Source organism: Mandrillus leucophaeus, unplaced genomic scaffold, assembly GCF_000951045.1.
Source record: "Mandrillus leucophaeus isolate KB7577 unplaced genomic scaffold, Mleu.le_1.0 Scaffold949, whole genome shotgun sequence".
NCBI lineage: Eukaryota > Metazoa > Chordata > Mammalia > Primates > Cercopithecidae > Mandrillus > Mandrillus leucophaeus.
The window spans coordinates 981,355-1,003,955 of NW_012110352.1; the positions used below are offsets into that span (position 1 = coordinate 981,355).

Sequence of the window (22,601 nt, forward strand, 5' to 3'; positions counted from 1 at the left end):
ATACATTACTGTTCTTTTTAACTTACTAGGAAAAAAGATGTGGATATATACAATTTTCAATGGGCTCTCCTAAAAATGCACACAGACAAAAATGGATTTATTATATCTTAATTAAATACAGATTTGGTGATGAATAACTCATTGATAGTCTTTTAGACTATATTTTAATGGAAATAAAATGGCAAAACAGTTTATGTTTATGGTTGCCAATCAAGGAATGAAATACAAAAACAGATGCCCACCTATAACATAATACAAACAGGATTCTTAATCCTTATAGAATTCTATTTATAAATCATGTGTACTGAGACCTAATTTTGGTAATGAAGTGTAAAAAATTTACCTTGTTGATCTAATTTCCAGAAAAGCAGGGAGGTTCACAAACAAATCCTTATGTATATGAATTTTAGGAATGGTTTAGGAACAGGCAAGAGGAACAACTGTACCCAATCAGGGCTGTGTAGTGATCATACAACCTTCTAGGTCACTTGTTCTGGTCTAGCCATAGGACTGCGGCTTAGGTTCCTCTTATACTTTCCCATATAGTCTATACCGTCATCCTCCTTGCCAGAAGCTGCTTTCACTAGCTATTTCTGGATCCTCTCCTCTCCTTTTCCCCTTTGGCATGCTCATTTTAGTCAACTGTTTAGAATGTTCAGCAGGATAAAAGATATCTGGTCAGTTTCAACAAACCAAATATAATGGCAAACAGCTGTCAGACAAGTACTTCTGAAGGGAGGCACTAATAATGATTAACATTTACCTCATATTTTATATTTTACAAAGTGCTTTCACACATATCATGCTCATTTCTCATAAGTGCCCTCTGAGATAGAAATGACAGATGAGGAAACTGAGGTCCTGAGAGATATGACTTATCTAAGGGTTGTTCTACTTTCATTCTAAAGTCCATGCTCCACTGACTCCACGAACTTGCCTCTTCATTTAAAAAAAAGTTTTCTATAAGTTATTTTAAAAAATAAATAACATGTTTAACAATTTCAGACCCAAACTGTCTAGACTATTCATAGAGAAATTTAGAGTTAGACTAAACACACACAAAAATCTCTGCATTTCTAAAAGCATTCCAGGGCAAGTCCTATCTGAATCTCAAGAAATAATTTTCAAACCTAACTTTTATTATTTCTTACAATTAAATTTCATGGAGAGAAGGGTAGTATTTATGCAATGCATATGAATAAACTCACAAACACACACACACCCACAATCAACTCCAAAAAAACCTCTGTCATATAACATAGAAGAGTTAACTTTTAATGGTAAGCAATACTATCATTCTTATGGTCAAACAATACTTTGAAAAGTAAAAATTAAGCTTTGAATACCTTTTGGTGATCTGTAGAGGATTATAAAGGACTGGGTCATTATCAAATGTTTCCTTATCAAAAAGTCTTCTAATGGCATAGTTTGCCAGCTGTTCCATAAGAAGGTATGTTTGGTTAATGTGCAAAAACATTGAAAAGTAGTGATTCTCTCCTTGGGAACACACGTGAATACTCTCTGTCAGTATGACATTTGAAGTCTTTTCAAGTTTTGAGACTTCATCCCAGGAGATAATGAGTTTTACTGCAAATAAGAGGTATAAGCAGGTATGATTAAACTCTCATACTGATTTATGTTTATTAATCAGGTCTTCTGAAACAATAGTTAACCCCTTGAAAAATACTATAAACAGCTAAAATAGTTTAGAGTTCCAGATTAGTTAAAAATTTGAAGCATCAACATGAACATGCAAGAATTGGTGATTCCAGGAAGAGATCTAATTTTAAAAAATTTCTTTTGAGATAGAGTCTCCCTCTGCTGCTCAGACTGGAGTGAGTTGATGTGATCATGGCTCACTGCAGCCTTGACCTCCCAGGCTCGAGTGATCCTCACATCCCAAGTAGTCCCCCCCGAGTAGCTGGGACTACAGGCATGTGCCACCATGCCCAGCTAATTTAGATTTTTTTTTGTTTTGTAGAGACAGGGTCTCACTATATTGCCCAGGTTCATCTTGAACTCCTGGGCTCAAGTGACCCTCCTGCCTTGGCCTCCCAAAGTGCTAGGATTATAGGCATGAGTCACTGTGCCCAATTTAATTTTAAATAATTTTTAAAAAATGATTCTGATTTGATATTTAAATCTATTTATTTATAGAATTACATAATTGTATAACTACCAATGTAAAAGCTGTTTGTATGTATGCTATAAATAGTACTTTTTGATTCTTCTTTGTGGCTACAAAGTGAGATGTGGGTCATTAGGTACTATGGCCACTATATTTAAACTGTGTGTTTAAAACAGATTAAAACACAGACTAAAGCAAGTAGGTAGTTTATAACAAGGAATTTAAAGCAGTCATATGCCAGATCATCATCATCATTTAATACTGACTCATTCCCACGATATGCAAGGCATTCTATACATACTTCTAAAGGTTTTATGTTAAGCAACCAGTCTTAAAAGTGTTCTTTCCCTAGATGAAATAAACTTTTATTATACAGTTTAATTACCTTTAATATCAATCCTATTATTTTATTTACAACCTAACATCATTAGAGTTGATAGGTCAGACAGCAAATTCAAGGCCATAGTAAGCAATAGAAACCACTTACTTTCTGATCCCAACAAAAAAGAATAGAAGCTCAGAAAGTTGGTGCTAAGATAAAGCCAGCCCTGACAAGGAACCCGTCCTTTCCAATAACTGCATGAATAATAGGTCACTAACTTCTCCTTCTCTGGTAAACCAAAACATTTTTCAAATTTCAAAAGGGCTTCTCGAAATTTCTCAGGATCATCTTCTTTTGCAAAACAATGTTTTCCCTCTTCAGCAATTAATCCCTAAAGGAGACAAAATATTTTCCGAAAATTCATCATCACTTACCAACAAAAATATATTTCATACATTCAAATAGTTGATTGAATACAACTGTACAGTCATCCCTCCATATCCACGGGTTCTTGACCTATGGATTCAACCAGCCAGGTATTGAAAATATTTGGGAAAAAAATTCTACAAAGTTCCAAAAAGCGAAACTTGAATTTGCCATGCACCGAGGACTATGCAGAGTTCACTCAAATGAAGTGATGCATAGGCATTGTATTAGGAATGAGTAGTCTAGAGATGACTTTACGTATATAGGCAGATGTGCATAGGTTATATGCCAATACTCTGCCCTTTTATATTAGGAGACTTGAGCATCTGTGAATTTTGGTATCTACAGCAGGGGCCAGAACCAATCCCCATGGATACCGAGGGATGACTGTATATATCTATATAGGTACACATGTCATATGTATGTATATAGATAATTCCCTTAGGACAGAGGTAAGCATATTTTCTTCAGTTGTGTACTTAGGTTTTTTTCTGAATGCCTCACAAGGAGCTACTACAAATACAGGTGCTAAATATATTTGTTTGAATGAACAAATGGTTTATTCAACTCAAAACTCAAGAGATATTGAAATAAAAATGCCCCTAAGAGTACTCACAAGGGCGCCAAAGACAAACATTTAATGAAAGGGGAAATTGTAAATCCAGCTCATCAGAAAATATATAAAATTCCGAAAACAATATGTCAGTAATTGGTACCTAAAGAATAACCAGTATGTTTTAGAGAATATTTCAATATCTATCAATCTTCCCCTGTGCTAAAAGACTTTACAGTTTTCTTTAGCACACTGATTCTGAAATTCATATGTTTGTTTCTACCAATCCTGAAAGCTGCCAGTGAAACAATGACCTTCCATGCAAACTTTGATCCTCATATACGAGAGTCAAAGATTTTGGTACTCCATCTACGAGCTATATCCATGCCACTTACTCTTATTTTTCCTTGTACAAAATTAGTAATATCTTCATTTGAATCAAATACAGATAAGGTCTTCATAATATTTTGTTCCAACCAATCCCAATGCTTGGTTATTTCTTCTCTGTTGGCTCCTGATTAATAACACAAGAAAATAAAACACTCAAGGAAAACTCCACAACAAAACTGCTCTTGTTATTTAAAAGCTTAGTTTAAAAAGAAATAACATTTTCACTTTAAAAATTGACGGTCATAAAGGAGTAAAATAATTACATTTATTCTCTACTTTATCCCTGTATGTGGGCATGAACAGTATTTCTCATAAATAGAAAGAATAAAACATTTAATGAAAGGGGAGTAAAGTAAATCCAGCTCATGAGAAAATATATAAAATTCTGAAAACAAGATGCTAGTAACTGGTGCCTAAAGAATAACCAGTATCTTTTAAGAAAATATGTAGAGTACCAGAAAATACATAATGCACAATTCAATCCTTGGTCTACAAATAATGCAGTTAGTACTGTGTCTATAATATGTGTGGCTGAAAACAGCATGTATGTGACAGTCCTATGCATGCTAAGTAAATGTAGATCTCAACTGTGACCACTGTACTTATTTCAGAAGCCATGAAACCTTTGCTCAGAGCCACCCCATTCATCAAAAGACCTAGTAAACTTATAGAAATGTCATAAAGGAGGTTAAAAATTCTGTAGCAAGGTTAAATCCATGTGACCCGCTGAATCAGCATTAAGAGGTTTGCAGAGGGTGAAGTTAAACATTATTAGCCCTAGTTGCTTTGGCTTGAAGAATATTTCAGTATTTATCAATCTCCTCCTATCACTCACATACCATTAAAGTCTTCTCAGCACTGTGTATTATATAAATATTCAAAATAAATATGCTGACTTTTTAGTATATTTTATAATATATGGAGACTGGCATATTAAAAAATTTGTTGACATTGCAAATGGTCTATTTCCTACAATTCAATCAGAATTTCATTCATGTTACTAAGTCACCATACCAAGAGTAATAACTGTCTTTAATGAACCACAAATAAAAGCCATGGGGGAAATGTTAAGGCCTTAAGTTTGATTCTTTTGGTATAAGGAAGCTTCATTAGTAGGTAATTACACTATTTCTGCATCAGGTTAATTTGGGGAAATAAGTTATACAATCATCCTTTTTTTTTTTTTTAAGTAGAAAGGCCTTTTTTTTTTCAAAAAAAAATAATTTTTACTAACTAGATTTAGAGTTGAGGTTACAGAATTCTTGTGATGTCAGCAGGTACAATGTCAACCTCATTTAGGTTAAACGACATTCAATTTAAGAGGGCCAGGAGGAAAGACTCACTGGCAACACTAAAATAAATTTAGGGGGAAATATAAAAAACAAGCCACACATCCTAAAAAACTAATTGTATGCTGTATGTTCACACATATGAATGTTCCAGAAACTCATGTGCTTTTGTTCTGTTTTAAAAAGTATAATATATCTACTTTAGAAGAGAGGGGGATAAGAAGAAAGGCAGTTTTTCAATAGCAAAAGGGCTAGAAATCTGGGATTCTAATTTAGACCAACATTATAATTGCATCATAAAAGGAAGTAAGAAACTGTCAATGCAGCTTTTTAAAAATTTATTTTGACTTGCTTTATTAGAAAGTATTATCCTAATTCCTTTTCTACCCATAATATATATGTTGAAGCATCTGAACCACCCTGGCATGAATGAATATGTAGCATTAACTGTAAGACACTCCTTCATATTTCAAGGATATGATGCTTTTTCTGAGAAGGTGGGAGTGAATAAAAAAGGTTTAATTTTCCAGGCTTATACTTCCTTAGGAGTCAACCTTTATGTTTTGGGTTCACAGATAACTTCAGATTCTTCTCATTGGAGTTATTAGTAATGAAACAATTTATTTCATGGAGAAGTTCCCATCTTCCCAGTAGTTAGATAAAGCAGAAGTTGAAGAAAGGAGCTATGTAGCAGTAACACTGACCAACATCTGTTCAGAATCAGCCCTGCTAGACCACATGCTTCAGGTCCCTCACACCAATGTATTAAAAAAAAAAAAAACTTAATAACCCATATCCTTTAAAAATAAACAAAGGTCTTGCTATTCTCTCAAAGTAAAGTTACACATTTAATTTGTTTTTAAATCTCAAAGCAACTACAGAGTATAAATAAATATGAATACTCAGCTTTGTAGTACCCTTATTTAATTTGAATTATGTTTTAAAAATCATACTCACCACATGCAATTGACAAGTAAACTTGAGAATCTGGCGTCTGGTGTAGGATGCGAAATGGAGCTACTTTAGCAGTAGAGTCTAAGACTGAATCAAGAGTCCCAACCAGAAGCCCTGTTGTAATAGGAAGATTGTTGAAATAAGGACTTTACAAGAGATAAATCAAATCTGTATCACTTCATATAACAAGCTAATAAATTTATTTTAAAACTTTTCTAGTCCAAAGAGTCCTTATAGTGGTTTTTCTTAAAGAAAAAATATATTTGGGATAAAGAGAGATTACAGTATGCCAATGTGAGTAGTATCTGAGAAAATTATCTTTCAACAAAAGAGTTAAGTCAGCTTCAATTGTCCAAATCTCAAAATGTATCTGCAGCACTTAGGTATCTCATTCATAAGGTTGTATGTTATATTAGATAAGAATGTAGAATCTAGTACTATAGACTAACTGGATTTAAATTCTGGCTCTGTCACTTGCTTGTGTCAACTTGAGCAAGTTAAAGTACTTACCCTTTCTGCATCCTCATTTGTAAAATAAGGTTAAAACAGATCTTACTACAAAGGGCTTTTGTAAAGATTAAATGAGTTGTTACATTTAACGCACTTAGAGCAATGCTTAGCACACAGTAAAACACCCAATATTAGCTAACACTATTATTATTTAAGAAAATCTTAGATATTTAAACAAGATAAAACCTTGATTAAATAAAATGCTTCTGTACAGGGATTTTCTTTTCAACAATTCTTAATTCCTCAATTAGGAATTCAAGGCTCTTGATCAATTAGTTCCAGTTTAATAATCTAATTATATTTCCTAGAACAAAGTTCACTGTTTTCTTAAACAACCAGCTAATTTCTCCCATAGGGTCTTTGCTAAGCAATTATCATTTTACCTAGAAATGCTAATGAAGAAAAAAAAAAAGAAATCCTAATGAGAGTCGTCTAGCCCAGTCCAGCTAATCTGAATCCTACGTTTTCTTCAAGACCCACTTCCCCTGTGAAATCCTCACTGGCAATCCCAAGCAATAATAATTTCCCTTTTCTCTGAATATTCATAGGACTTAGATCTATACAGGTTGAGTATCCCTTATATGAAATGCTTGGGACCAGAAGTGTTTCAGATTTCAGATTTTTTCAGGTTTTGGATTAAGTGCGTACACATACCAAGATATCTTGGGGATGAGACCCAGGTCTGAACACGAAACTTATTTGTTTCATATATACCTTATACATATAGCCAGAAGATAATTTTATACAATATTTTAAATAATTTTATGCACGAGTTTTGACTGCATTTTGACTGCAACCTGTCACATGAGGTCAGGTGTGGAAATTTCCCATTTGCGGCATCATGTCAGCAATCAATGTTTTGGATTTTGGAATATTTCAGATTTTTCATTTTCAGATTAGTGATGTTCAACCTGTACTACACAACCTAGTATATATTAGGCTGGTTATTATAACTACTTTCTAAGAGCTTCATGTATATAATTTTTGCCTCTTTATCCAGATTATTTGTCCTCTGAGGAAAATAACCATGTCTTCTATCTCTGTGTTTATATCCATAACTTTCAACATATTGCTGCACAATAAGGATATAGTTTGTTGATTTAACTATAACAATGGGATGGCTGAAATATAAAAATTTACCTTCCTTTTCTGGAAGCTCTGATTGGTTGAGTGTTGGTTTTGCTTTATGAGGCATTTGCCTTTAATTTAGAATACAGATTTTTAAGAAAAATTTAAATCAATTATAAACCAGGCTTTTGGCTCTCTTCCTATTTTTATCCACTTAAAAAGAATTAAGATTTTAAGCAAGGTTTGAATGAGAATACAGATAGGTTGGCAGATGCTCACATCTGCCTCACATCACTTCCTATCATGTTAGGAAGTTACATGCATGGAAGGAGGTAAATTAGAAGAACAGGAGATAAGACAAAGACATAAAGAGAAATTTGGCTTAGCTGAAAGGAAAGGGTAGAAGAGTAGATACAGGAATTGATAAAAAGTAAAAATAGGGGTCACAAATGCAGCCTAGTATCAATTAGCAATTTTCAGAGGATTTTGATAGTGAGGGCAAAGTTCAAGAAAGAAGATTTTGGCAATGGCAGTATGTGCAGATTATAGAGGTAAGAAATTATCTGATATGAAAAAAAGTTAGGGTATGAACTGAAGTTTTTAAAAAATAGAAATGAGAAAACTGACAAATATTATGAAAGAGAAAGTATTGGGGAAAAGACAATGGGAATGAGGATGAGGGAAACAGGAAATAATTATGCTTCAACTAATGAGGAGGGAATTACTGATAGGTTTGGGGATAAAAGGGAAAATAATTCTATCACTTTTAGCATTGAAATAGTGACTATGAGAAATTGGAGATTTCGTAAAGTATAAAGGAAGAAAAGTAGAGCTAAAATATGCAGATGGTGTCTTCAGAACTATGTGATTAAAATTACTCAGGAAATGGAGAAGAGGAGAACGTTTTCAATTTGAAGCTAGGAATGTGAAAATACTCAAAAAAAGGATAAAAGAGTACTTGCAAAAGACAACCAAAAGAGCTATCTCTATATTGAAAAACAGAATTAAGTACATAAGTGTGTGTATATATAAATAAACATAACTTGTCAAATTTGTCAAAATAAAGGAATTACAATTTCAAATGAATGCACTTTATTGAATACAGGATAGCTTTAGCAGATAACAGATAAAGATAAAAGATAACTATCTTTTTGAAGATACTGTTTAAAGATTAACGGTGGCTATGTGGATGTGAGAAGAGTAGTCAAAATCACTGGCAAGAAAGGTCACATTTGGCAGCAGAAATGTTCACAAGATTATAAGCGCCTTGTACTATGTAGAAAGAAAATTGCTCAGTTTTTGTAAGTATGAAATCAGGCAGTTAGTATAAAACTATGCAACAAATAATTTGGAAGCTAGTGCTAGACTACATTTGTAGTCACTTGGGGAACTCTTCCAGCTCATTAAGCTGTAATCATCATCAAGTCCCTGCAAGTCATTCAGAAATTAATATGTACCAATTTCTGGGTTCTAAATACTCCCTCCTGGAATATTTTAAAGTAAATTCTAGACTTGTATCATTTCATCCATGAATAATCCAGTATCTTTTAGTTTATTTTAAAAGGTCCTCAGAGGCCGAGCTTGGTGACTCATGCCTGTAATCCCAGCACTTTGGGAGGCCGAGGCGGGTGAATCACCTGAGGTCAGGAGTTTGAGACCAGCCTGACCAATATGGTGAAGCCCTGTCTCTATTAAAAATACAAAAATTAGCTGGGCGTGGTGGCGGGTGCCTGTAATCCCAGCTACTCAGAAGGTTGAGGTAGGAAAGTCACTTGAAGCTGGGAGGCGGAGGTTGTGCCACTTGGAGTGAGCCAAGATTGTGCACTGCACTCCCTCCTGGGCAACAGAGTGAGACTCATCTCAAAAGTAAATGAATGAATGAATGAATGAATGAATGAATAAATAAATAAATAAAAATAAAAGGTCCTCATTTGAATCTAACATGTGGCCAATATTGAGAACACTGATCTATGGCATTAATTGCCCCTTCCAATATTTAGACACCTGCAAATTTTATAAACATTTCTTTTTTTGCATTAGGTCAATGGTAATGATAAACAGGGCAATGGGCTGAGTGCCAGAGGAAAGACCAGTAAAACAGTCACAGCTTGAAAATGGTACTCATTATCAATGTGCTAGTTTAGTACACAAACTAAAGTGTCCTTTAGTTTGACAAGTGGCTCTTTCTGTTTGTAAACTGGATTGAGGGCACTGTGTAAGTGAATACTGCTCTAGCTGCAGAAGAGTCATGTAATGAACTTCCTAATTACAAACAAGATTTATTTCCATTCTAAGTAAAATGTTCAATTATAATTTTTTCCATGGTAATGATTACTGGAACCTTACAGTGGATTCTTTATCTTGTCATAAGTTGTCATGCTTACAAAGTCAAACAAGTACACCTTTACTGAACTTAGCTTCATTATATGTTAATAAACTAATTAGTAAACTGCCAATACACTTAGTAGGAAATATATTCAAATAAGAGAAGGTAGTGTGCTCAATAAAGTTTGTGGATTTTCCTGATTCTATTACTTTGCTACCAGATCTAAGTCCTTAAAATGACACTATGAATGCTTATTTTGGAATAATTCAATAGCCACAGCTGGCATTTTGAAAGCTGCCAACTTTATATTAAGAGCTTTGGAAAACAGTTAATAAAAATAATTCTTCTTTGGTCCTGTTTTCCCTCTCCCTGAATTCTTTTAAAGGCAGTTACTTGAAAACTGAATATATATATACACACACACACACACACACACACTCTCATTTCCTTCCCTAACTGAAATCCTTTTTTCATTAAAGGATTTAGAATTTTTTAGGGAAGCAATTGATATAACAAACAACAGATTACAATGCCTTGTGGGAAAAAAAGAATAGATGAATTATTAATCAAACCCAGCTACATTTCTAAAGATTGAGACACAGAAAAATATGAGAATTGGTACTATATTTACAGCCACTTCTTACTCTTCAAGACCTATGCACCAATGCACAAAAAGAGTAACCCTCAGAAAAGCAAAGAAATTGCAACACCTGAATTTCTAGGTACAAAGCAGAAAGCAAGTATGATAGCAAATGAATAAACTGGTATACAGTGTAGTACTTTTAAACATTATTTAGAAGAACTAAACCAGGCCCATCATTTTGGTTAGTTTAAAACAAGAGAGCAACTAATACTATAATAATAATCAGAAAATGTGATTACACCTCATTTTATGTGTTTATTTTGAGACAAGGTCTCATTCTGTCGCCCTGCCTGGAATGTAGTGATGCAATCTCAGCTCGCTGGAGCCTCCACATCCCTGGCTGAAACAATCTCCCACCACCCCAGCCTTCCATATAGCTGGGACTACAGGCACACACCACCATGTCCTGCTAATTTTGTTTATGTTTTGTAGACATAAGGTCTTACTATGTGGCTGAGACTGGTCTCCAACTCCTGGGCTCAAGCAATTCTCCTGCCTTGGCCTCCCAAAGTGCTGAGATTACAGGCATGGGCCACCATGCCCGGCCCTATACCTTGTTTTAAAACTTCACTTCTTTATAGTGTAGTAAGGGAGGGGAAAAAAAGGGGCAAGTCGCACTGTGTATTCCTCTCCCTCCCTCCCTGGAACATTTTATTCTCTGAAATCAAGCAAAAAATTACCTTTAAAGATCTCTTTGCACAAGAAAGGGCAGCCTTGTAAGAGATTTTGAGAAATAAAGTATGGCCAATGTCATGACTTTTCAGTCATTTTTTTTCCCCCCATTAGAATGAAATATACTTGACAGGAAATATTCGTTTTCTACTTAGGTATGCAGTCAATAATCTTTCTACTGCTACCAAAAAAGGGGGGAGGGGTTAACACTGATCATCCTTCATTTTTCAAAACCTCCTACAAGGTTGCCCTTTCTCATTCAGAGATGTTTAAAAGTAATTTTTTACTTGATTTCACAGGCACCAAGATGTTCCAGGGAGGGAGGGCAGCACACAGTGTGATCTGCCCTCTCTAGGGGTTGCCCTATGTTATTTTCTTTTTAATAAGCCAAAATGTTAATTTATTTGGCTTATGAGTTGAAACACTTCTAGTGGATATCTGATAGATTACTGACTATTTGCCTAATTTTATCTTACTTAATTGTTCTGGCTCACAGCAGGATGGAATGTCTTGTGGAAATTTTTGTTATACATAGGCTATTTTATGTCCACTGAAAGAACAGTGGACACAAAAAACAAAGGTTTAATTCTTAGGTGCCTTTAATTCTCTATCTCAGGTTTTCCTCTGGTATAGATTAAGACATTGCTCTTCAATAACCTTTTTCTAGTCACTAAGTGCATTATATATTAAGTCTCATATTTTCAACTCCACGTAAATGAATCTAGAATATTTGCTGTGTCCCCAACAACTGTTATCTTTTGCTTTTGCACTATCACATTATTCTTTCCACTTAGAACATCCCACCCCCACTTCTACCAAACCACCTCTCAGATATTGTTAGTGCTCATAGATAGATGATTTAATTTGAAAACACCCCAAACTGGTTTTTGGCAAGATGCTTCACAGATGCCACACTGGAACTTTGCCACCAGTACACCACCTATTATTAATCACTGCTTTTAGGAAATATTTGTATCTTTAATAGGACTTCAGATAAGCATACTTTACAAGACAGCTGGCCTTGGAAAATTGCTTTGGGGGTTTCCCTGCATTATGGAGATTTCTAAGCCAACAGAACAAGGCTGTTATTACTACTGACTACACTAGCAATTGTATTTGTTTGCTTACATATTTATCAACTGTCTGACCCATCACATTATAAACTCTGTAAGGGTTGGAACTATTTCTGTCTTCTTTTATTTTATTTTATTTTTTTGAGATGGAGTCTCACTCTTGTCACCAAGGCTGGAGTACAGTGGCGTGATCTTGACTCACTGCAACCTCCATCTCCTGGGTTCAAACCATTCTCCTGCCTCAGCCTCCCAAGTAACTGGGATTACAGGTGCGTGCCACCATGCCCAGCTAATTTTTGTATTTTTTGTAGAGATGGGGTTTCACCATGTTGGCCAGGCTGGTCTCGAACTCCTGACCTCAGGTGATCCACCTGCCTCGGTCTCCCAAAGCGCTGGGATTACAGGCGTGAGCCACTGCACCCGGCCAGAACTATTCCTGTCTTAGTCACCATTGTATACTCAACACCCACGACAAGGGCCAGCTACCACCCTATTTCTCTGTTTCCCTTCACAGAAAAATTCCTAGAAAAAATTATATGTATTCACTCTGTTCCCAAATACTTGTTTGGCTCATATACTCCAGTACCACCAGTCTCTGCTCATAGGTCACCCTAAAAGGCCTTCCCAGACCAGTTTCTCTAATATACCAATCTCCTCCCCTCTCTATCATGATACCTTACTTTATTTTTCTTCATATTGCTTATCAGCACCAGTCATATAATATATTATTTGTTTATTTGCCTCCCCCAACTGCACAGTATTAGCCCCATGAGAGTAGGGACTTTGTTTTTTTTTTTTTCATTGCTTTATCTCCAGCACTTAAAACAGTGCTTGGTTTTTAAAAGGCACTCAGTAAATATCTGCTGAATTAAAGTATTGTATACCATCACATTTAGGATTTACTCTTACCTTTTGTGGTTACATAGCAGTAGCAAAAGGTGGAAAACTGGGCAAACGTTCTATCATAAAGGCAATATAAAATCTGTCATAGCTGTAGAGCAATGTGGCAAACATTGTTATGCCTTTTACTTTTTAAAATATTTTTTATCTCACTATATTGCCTAGGCTGGCCTCAAACTCCTGGACTCAAGCAATCCTCCACCCCACTCCAGCCTCCTAAGTAGCTGGGACTACAGGTGTGCACCACCACGCCTGACTGCTTTTTATTTTTTATTTTTAGCTTACCTTATAGCCATAAGCCTTCCACAATTGTTCACAAACAGCATGAGTTTTCACTAGTTGAATAATTATTTCTTTTTTAAGTATTGTTTTGAAAAATACCACTAAGGTAACCGGTGTTATATGTACTCTTTATCACCACTCAGCAAGACAAGTGATGCTGATATCTGTGGAAGCACTGTTTGAGAACTTCTAGGTTTTGGGCGATGAGACATCAAAAGGAAATGATGTCCTGATAAGTTATTCTAATTATTGTACATTATTCTGATTATAAACCATAAATGCATAATCACTATCATGCCCAAATTCTTCAATTAGTAACTATCAGTGTTTTGTTTCTGTAGTGACATCATTGCATATCAGATATAATCCATGTTACCACTCCAAATCAATTTATATATTCAACATGGGGAAAGTAATTACTAGGGAAAAGGGCATAAATATATAGCCCCCTTTGGTCTTCAGGCCCAGAAAATGGCATTTTAACATCTCTCTCTTTCATTAATAGATAAATGTCAAGTATTTGTATAGTTGCTCACAAGTTTCAAAACTCATTTGACTCACATAAAAAATGCTGTGAGGTAGAGAAGACAAGTTTTATCCCCATTTTACAGATGAGGAAACTAAGCCTTTATAAAATAATTATAGCTGAATAGAGACATAAAACTATCAACAAATCAAGGAAGATAAAAGAAGCAGGGTTAACAGGGCAAGTGGAATCACTGAACTTGGTGGTATATTCATATATTTGTGGATGTTGGCTTGTAGTTGGTTTATTTATTTTTTATTATTATTATTTTGGAGATGCAGTCTCTCTGTGTCACCCAGGCTGGAGTGCAACAGCACCATCTTGGCTCACTGCAGCCTCCACCTCCTGGGTTCAAGTGATTCTCCTGCCTTAGCCTCACCAGTAGCTGGGACTACAGGCACCCACCACCAAACCCGGCTAATTTTTATATTTTTAGTAGGAACAGGGTTTCAACATGTTGGCCAGGTTGGTTTCAAACTCCTGACCTCAAATGATCCACCTGCCTTGGCCTTCCAAAGTATTGGGATTACGGGCGTGAGCCACCATGCCCAGCCTGGTTTATTTATTTTTTATTTTTATTTTTTAATCCCATAGGACAATACCTAGGGAGGGCAAATCACACTGTATTCCTCTCCCTCCCTGGAACATTTTGTTCTCTGAAATCAAGTAAAAAATTACCTTTAAAGACCTTTTGAATAAGAAAGGGCAGCCTTGCAGGAGATTTTGAGATATAAAGGATGGTCAATGTCATGACTTTTCAGTCTTTTTTTTTTTTTTCATTAGAATGAAATCTACTTGGTAGCAAATATTAGTTTTCTACTTAGGTATGCAGTCAATAATCTTTCCACTACTTTTTTAAAAAAAGGTGAGGGGTAACACTGATCATCCTTCATTACTCAAAACCTCCTACAAAGTTGCTCTTTCTCATTCAGAGGTCTTTAAAAGTAATTTTTAACTTGATTTCACAGGGACCAAGATGTTCCAGAAAGGGATGGGAGCACATAGCGTGATCTGTCCCCTCTAGGGGTTGCCCCATGGGATCTTCTTTTTAATAAGCCAAAATGTTAACTTATTAATTTTGTGTATGTGTGTGTGTGTGTGTGTGTGTGTGTGTGTGTGTATGGCGGGCGGTAGATCTTTCCTTACCTTAAATGAAATGTCATGCTTACCATTTGGGCACCTTCGTCTCAGTAAACAGGTACTTAGAAGGCCAAAATTTGTTATCATGAAATGCAGGGATATTTTGCTAATAAATATCTAAGGCGAACATTTTCAGAGTTGGACTCCTTGAGTCTGGGGTAAGGAAATAGGGGAAAGAAGCTTTATATTTTCAAGGGATGGTCATTAAGAGGTTTTTATAAGGCTACCTTATTGTTTATTATGTATGTGTTTATGACAAATTGTTTATACAGTGATTTGCGAAGTCTATGTAAATATAAAATGAAAAGCTTATTTCAAACATTATCATATTCTGGTTTTTACAGATGATTTAATTTCAAAGTAATGGTACCAAGACGAAAAGGGAAATAAACAGAATATCTAAAAATTCTCCATTTTAATAAGTTTTACTTCCTAGCTTTGTTCTATACCACACAAAAAAGGTCTACTGAGGGAGCTTATCAATCTAACACCCAAGAACCTGCTTACACTATTCAGATATGGAAAATTGAAAAGTAAAATACTCTTTAAAAACTACCTATATGAAGGCTTCCTGATTGGCAGACCTTCCTAAATCCCATATACTAGAGTACTTAGTAGAACGTAGCCCCATAGCTCCATTCATGTAGTAGTTCCCATCTGCCAAGCAAAGCAAATTGATTTGTGCTTAATAAGACAAATATTCATAAGTTAGTTTTAACTCTATAAAACCAGGTGCTAAATGTAGGTGCCACAGAAGAGTCATTATTAGCTGGGAGGAGCAAGAGATAACATAAGGGGACCGTAAAATCCAGAAGAGTAAATTAATTCTCTAAATGAAGGAAAATCGCTTTATCTATAAAACAGCTTATGTATCACAAAAATTTCCACAAGATATTCCATCCTGCTGTGAGCCAGAACAATTAAGTAAGATAAAGTTAGGCAAATGGTCAGTAATCTATCAGATATCCACTAGAAGTATTTCAAAAATTTAAAAGAGGTACCTCAGAATTCTAACTTCAAAACTCATCTCTTGTTTTAATAATCCTTGGGTTCTCTGTGGCTGCTATTCCATTATTAGAAAAAAAATGGAGTCAACTAACTTTATCAAGTCCACACTTAAAGTCACTACATTGCTGGTGATTACCGCCAATTATCATATGGCAAAGAAATGAAATCTTAAAGTATAACCATTAACATTTCTAGATGATCATTATCATTTCTTCATTAAACAAAATGCAAACTAATCTTTTAAAGGGATAGCACGTAACACTGGATTTTAGCAAACAAAATGGACAGAGGCAAACTTATGCTGGCACACAGTTAAGCTCCTGTGAGAGCTAATCCAAATGTGGATTTGTGGTAAAGCACAACAAAGCTTTTGGCTTCATGATTTTAAGTAAGAATACTGTAATTGAGCAGTCAGGAAAATCAGCACACACTTTTGCTCTGGACAAAAAAGAACCAAATGAACCTTAAAAGCACCTCTTTGTTCCTTTCTGATCCATTTTGTTTAATTTACATGGAATTACAGTGGTAGCTCTCATGTGGTAATTTCAAGCACCTTGTCAATACCACAGGTAAAATAATCATGAAGAGATATAAACTGACCACTAAATGAATGGGGATATCACTAGTCACAACATATATATGTGGTAGAAATCTTAGTTTATTTCTTCAGACAAATTCCTCTTATTCTAGACTATGGGAACTAGTAAATGGAGTGGGCAGGATAGAGGTAAACTGGTGCAGTTGGTCCACGCTTTAAGAAGAAAGCATGTCAAGCTGGGTGAGGTGGCTCATTCCTGTAATCCCAATCCCAGTCATTTGGGAGACCAAGGTGGGAGGATCCTAAGGCCAGGAGCTCAAGACGGTGCCTGGGCAACACAGCCTGTCTCTTAAAAAAAAAAAAAAATTAAATTACCCAGGTTTAGTGGCTTGTACCTGAAGTCCTAGCTACCCCAGAGGCTGAGGTGGGAAGATCACTTGAGCCTAGGAGTTCCACGCTGCTGTGAGCTATAATCACGTCTCTATCACTGCCCTCCAGCCTGGGCGACAGAGTGAGAGACCCTGCCTCAAAAAAAAAAAAAAAAAAAAAAAAAAGCATGTCAAATGAAAAAATCAAACACAGAAAACAAGGAGTGCTTGTTTAAAGGAAACTTGCAACAAGTTTAAAAACCATGTAATACTACATTACAGTGATTACATTTTCAAGAATTTGATTTACCTACTTAAAGGAGCACAGTTTTATTATGAGGAACAAAAATAAATTATAAGACTATTCCTGAGGCTGTAACACAGGATATAAAATCTATTTTTTTTTTTTTTTGAAAAGAGTCTCCCTCTGTTGTCCAGGCTGGAGTGCAGTGGCCCTGTAGCCTTGATCTCCCAGGCTCAAGCCATCCCCTCACTTTCGTCTCTCCAGTAGCTGGGGCCACATGGCCGGCTAATTTTAGTCTTTTTTGTAGAGATGGGTTTTGTCATGTTGTCCAGGCTGGTCTTGAACTCCTGGTCTCAAGCGATCCACCTGCCTCAGCCTCCCAAAGTGCTGGAATTACAGGCCTAAACCACTGTGCCCAGGCTGAAATATATTTTAAATATTTCCTAAACTATTCTCAATGGACTCAAGAGAATAATTTATGTCACTGGGTAATTATGAACATCGATTCTAAAATTTTGATCTGAAAAATATCTGAATCTACTAAATGGAAAGACTCTTCTGTAAAATAGCATTTGTAATTTTTAAAAATTAGAAAATGACAAAATGTCACATTTAACAGGGCAATTTTTGTTGCCATATCTTCAAGAGGGCCTTTTTAGAAGTTGGGTAAGATTAATAGGTCTAGCAAAATTTTAAAAAATGTCCTGTAGAACCTCAGAATTCTTTGCACCCTGGGAGTGGCTTGAAAACGAAATAACAGCATACGTTTATCACCATCTTAACGACATACATTGATTTGTTGCCATTATTTTTCGTTTTATCCTCTCAACTTTGTGAGACAGGCACCATTTTCCAAGAGAGAAAAAGCAAGGTCATCTCCTCCATGAATTATAACTTGCCTAGTTTACTAGTTGGTCTTCTTTTTCCCTTAGCCCATCCCACCCTTCTTATCCAGATTATAAGCACTGCAAAGCCAAGGAACTGAATCTTGTGAACCTTGTGGCACACAGTAGGTGCTTAAGGTTGAGTAAATGAAAGAATTTGAGGAATGTCATCCAACAAGTAAGAGAGTAGGATGGGACTAAAATGCAGTCCCATCTTTTGGGGACTCTTGGAAGGAAAGGACTCTTCCCTCTTTCCATTACATCACGCTGCCTGGTCCACCACTTCAAGGTCACAATACCAAATTAGAGATTGATTAGAAAAAGAGCTCTTGTTTTCCCAACGTCCAAAACTTTAAATGTCCCTACCCAAGATGAGTGGTCTCAAAATAACATTCTTTGGAAACTTTAAATATTTGGCCAAAAAAACAGTTTTTAAGAATTGGGGTCAGGGTGGGTTAGACAGGAAGAGTTAAACTCTTACCGTCTGGCTTACAATCACAGCTTTGAATGAAGGGGCAGCACCAGACATTCAAGAGATGAATTTATTACGACATTGTTAACAGACTTTGAGAGGGAATCCCAAAGATTTAAAACTTGGAGACAAAGTAAAAGATGCTAAATTGGGAGAGGTCAGCAATTCTGAGCCTACCCCTCCACCTCCCCTGACTCCAGTTCTCCCTCCTCCCTAATCTTTCTTTTGATGTCTACTTCTCAGGATGTGATGGGGCGCCTCCCTTTCTCCGCACCATCCCCGCGTCCCCACTCCATCCCATCCCCCATACACTTAAACTCCCCAGGGTGCTGATGATCAGTATGGGTTCTGTGAGAAAAGTTAAGTTCACAACTGCGAACTGGCCCCTGTCACCAGCCTAAATGCGACCTGTCTAGGTCTAACACTCGTCATCAGACCCCTCCCCCCATGGGAAGCGACAAGGTAGGTGCCCGTTTCTTCCTTGGCCTCAGAAAGAACCGCGCTCCTCCCTTCACCTGTCCCAACCAAAGAGCAACTCGTCGTCCAGTGAGACATTCTCAGGACTTGGAGGTGGTGGCGGAAAGGTGGTGTCGGGAAAAGAACCCCAGTCCCTCCGCCCACGATTTAGGATCGGGAAACCGGTACGAGTAACTGTTGTCCTCGCCACCTTTTAAGTAACAGCGAAGACAGCCCAGAGGCAGGTAGGGTGGCCACAGCTTACCTGTGAGCCCCCCTCCGCCTTCCTCCCCGTAGCCCCGACGCCGCTGCAGCACGAAGTAGTCGTTGGACCTTTCCATCAGCCACAGCTTCAGCGCATTTTTCAGAAGCACTTCCTCAGGCTTCAGCCACATCGCGAACTTTGTGCCCCCCGGGAGCAGTGACCTAGATGCCCTCCTCGCCTCACCCTCAACCCGTCTCTTCCCGTCTGCTTCTCCGCCTACCAAATCTTCCTCAGGCGACAGCAGCTCAGGTTCAGGTTTTCCACACTTCCCCCAACCCTCCCTTCTCTCCCACGTAGGCATAGAGATTGCCAATTCCCTCCCACAGCGCTACCGCCAGACTGGGAAATAGTCCCGCTTCTTTACCTCTTGGGAGTTGTAGTTTCCTACGCGCTTTTCTGTGCTCACGCAACTGGAACATGGGACTACGCTTCCCACAATACACTGGGGTGAGAATGGGTGGGGGTGCTTTCAAAGCGGGTCCTAGCCACCAGTTAAGTGTGTTTTACCTATCTGAAGTTTAAAGCGTTTTTTTGGTTCAAATAAGTGAGTTCCAGGTGTAAAGGTGTTGTTTCTTTTTATCGTTTTACAGCCGAAGGCATTAAACTGTAGAAAACAAAGTTTCTGGAATTTTGGAATATCGGCTCATTCCAGGAAGCAGCAGTAGCAACAACTAACACTTAATGAGTTCTCACAATAAACTCAGGCGATCTCACGTAATCCTCACAACAGTCTTGCGAAGTAGACATTCGTCCCCGCTTTGCACATTAATAAAGGAAAGCACTGTCGGGTGAGGGAACTTATCCAAGGTCACACAGTCAGTGATACAATTCCTTCTCTAAATCCAAAATTCATGCCTAGATTAAGCTCTTTTTGGTTGTATAGGAAGAACATAACATTTCCAGAAGCCACGCATTTTCTTCACTCCGTGCACCCCTCTTTTCCTTCACTGTCGCCCCTATCTGCTTATTAAACTACTGTAATGAACCACAGAAAATCTCTTGTCCAACTTCCTATTTTGGAACGTAAACAATTTATGAGCATTTTTTTTTCTTTCTTAAACTCTTAAGAAAAAAAAATCCCTTTGGGAGCAACCTTTACCTCTTTGTATCTTGGCAATGACGCGCAGCGGTTTGAACACTAAGGTGAATGAGGTCAGTAATTTGCATGATATCGCTGTGAGGAAATATTTGAGAGATGTTTTTATTTATTGCAATAACTAAGTCCACCGGAATTAAAGAGTGCACTAAAAGTGAAAACAAGTTTAGAGGGAGGAAGGAGTTGGGAGGCAATGTATAAGCAAGGGGCTCTTGGCAAGCTGTTTTGAGAACACAGCCTCAAAGCCATGTGGAAAAAAAAAAAAAAAAAAAAATGGGGTGGGGCACACGCAGATGCCAAGCCAAGGAACTCTGCCCTGGAGGAGCGTCTCTGGTGTAACCTTCCAAGATGTGAGCCATCTCGAGTGAGACAGGCGTGTGCTCCAAGCAGGGATTTTTCTTGTGAATGAGAAAAGGGGCAATCTGGGATTCTCTTCTACTAAATGGCAGTAAGTAGTCCCAAGGCAGCTATCTGGACAGTTTGGAAAGAGATAATCCTTTCGGAGTCCAGACTGTAATGTATCTTTGGGAAAAGTCTTCGCAATTTGAATGTGTACTAAGGGAGGTAATTTCTTCTTCTCTTCCTGGAGAAAGATCAGTAAATGTAACAAACGTTGAGAGATGTCTTCCATTCTTTTTACTTTTCCTTCCTCTTTTTACTTCCTTCCCCATCAAACCACATTCTTTTCCAATAACCTTAAAGGTTACAGTGTGTCAAAGGCTATCCAGAACTGGATGGTTTTTCTACCTGTTTACTCTGCAACTTCATCCAGATATTTCCACATGCTCCCTGTTACAGGATCAGGCCCACTTTTGGCTTACAGCAGGGCATTTAGAGAGCTCCAACTTTTGTAAGTAAACATTTCACCGATTATGTAAACATTTTTTTCTAATTAAATTGCTTATGTGATCTAAATTTTTGGCTTGATCATAACTTATTTCACACCCTTGCAAATAAAAGTATTTTCCTAGAAGCACCTTAAAAAACAGAGCGTGCCACTCTATTCAATGTCAATATAAATTGTTTGGGGAAGGAGGACTGGGATTGCACACTACATTGCTGGTACTGTACTGGTGCTGTACTGGTGCTGTATATGTATTATGTCATTTAATTTTCATTAATAAGCTTACACATTTTTACATGCTTACTTTACGAATGAAGGAAAGGAGGCTCAGAGAAGTAATTTGCTTAAGATCATATAGCTAAATAAACGGCAAAGCTGGAATTTGAACCTAGATTTGTCTGATTACAAACCATGACACTATATTGCTTATGCATATGGTCCATAGTTACTTCAAATACAACATGTTCAAAGCCAAACTTATTTTTCCAATATTCCCCCTGGTTGATGTTTCTCCTACTAGGTTTCCTAGTTCAAAGGCCACTGATTACCAAAACACTGAAGGTAAGAACTTGGTCGGTCAGTCCATTGGTCCGTCAGTCTCTCTCTCTCTGTCTCTCTGTCTCTCTCTCTCTTTCACACACACACACACAAACACACACTCCTCTACTTCTTTTTCTATGGCTTTAGATTAGCCTCACAACACTCTCCTGCCATATGATAATATAGCTTCCCAACTCATCTGTCTGCTTCCATTCTTGTTTTCTGACTTATCCAAGCCACATATTAACAGACCCAATAATACACCATGTAGAGATAAATAATACCTCATTTTTCTGAAGATCAGTTTTTCAGCTGACTCAGCCTTCTAAGAGCCTCAAACACCTATAAGAAAAGGTATTTGGAAACCCTAAATAGCAATTCCAAACCCTGTGCTATGGAAAGACTGGAGCTGTCACTCAGGATTTTACTGGCTTTTTTGAAAGGAATATCACTAGCTTACCTTATACTTTTTTGCAGTCTGCAGCTAGTTTAGAAGCAGTAAGATTCAAAACAGGTGGACTACTGCTACAGGAGAGCCATTTAAAGCTTTGCTACTGAAAGTGTGGACCCCAGACCAGCAACATTTACATCACCCTGGAGCTTGCTAGAAATTCCGAATCTCATACTTCCTTCTACACCTGCTGAACTGGAATGTGCATTTAAACAAGATTCCCAAGTAACTTG

At 37.0% G+C, this 22,601-nt stretch overlaps 1 protein-coding gene across 1 annotated transcript in view; it reads right to left on the reverse strand.

Moving 5' to 3' along the window:
* TBC1D8B (TBC1 domain family, member 8B (with GRAM domain)) overlaps window positions 1-19,726 on the reverse strand; it is a 67,396-nt gene extending 47,670 nt beyond the window's left edge. The window contains exons 1-5 of the mRNA XM_011970459.1: window positions 19,438-19,726; window positions 6,066-6,176; window positions 3,825-3,943; window positions 2,616-2,841; window positions 1,347-1,587 (exon numbers count right to left, since the gene is read on the reverse strand). Coding sequence (XP_011825849.1) covers window positions 1,347-1,587; window positions 2,616-2,841; window positions 3,825-3,943; window positions 6,066-6,176; window positions 19,438-19,567 — 827 coding nt within the window. The 5' untranslated portion in view covers window positions 19,568-19,726. The remainder of the gene's footprint in view (window positions 1-1,346; window positions 1,588-2,615; window positions 2,842-3,824; window positions 3,944-6,065; window positions 6,177-19,437) is intronic.
* Window positions 19,727-22,601: the final 2,875 nt, after the last annotated feature.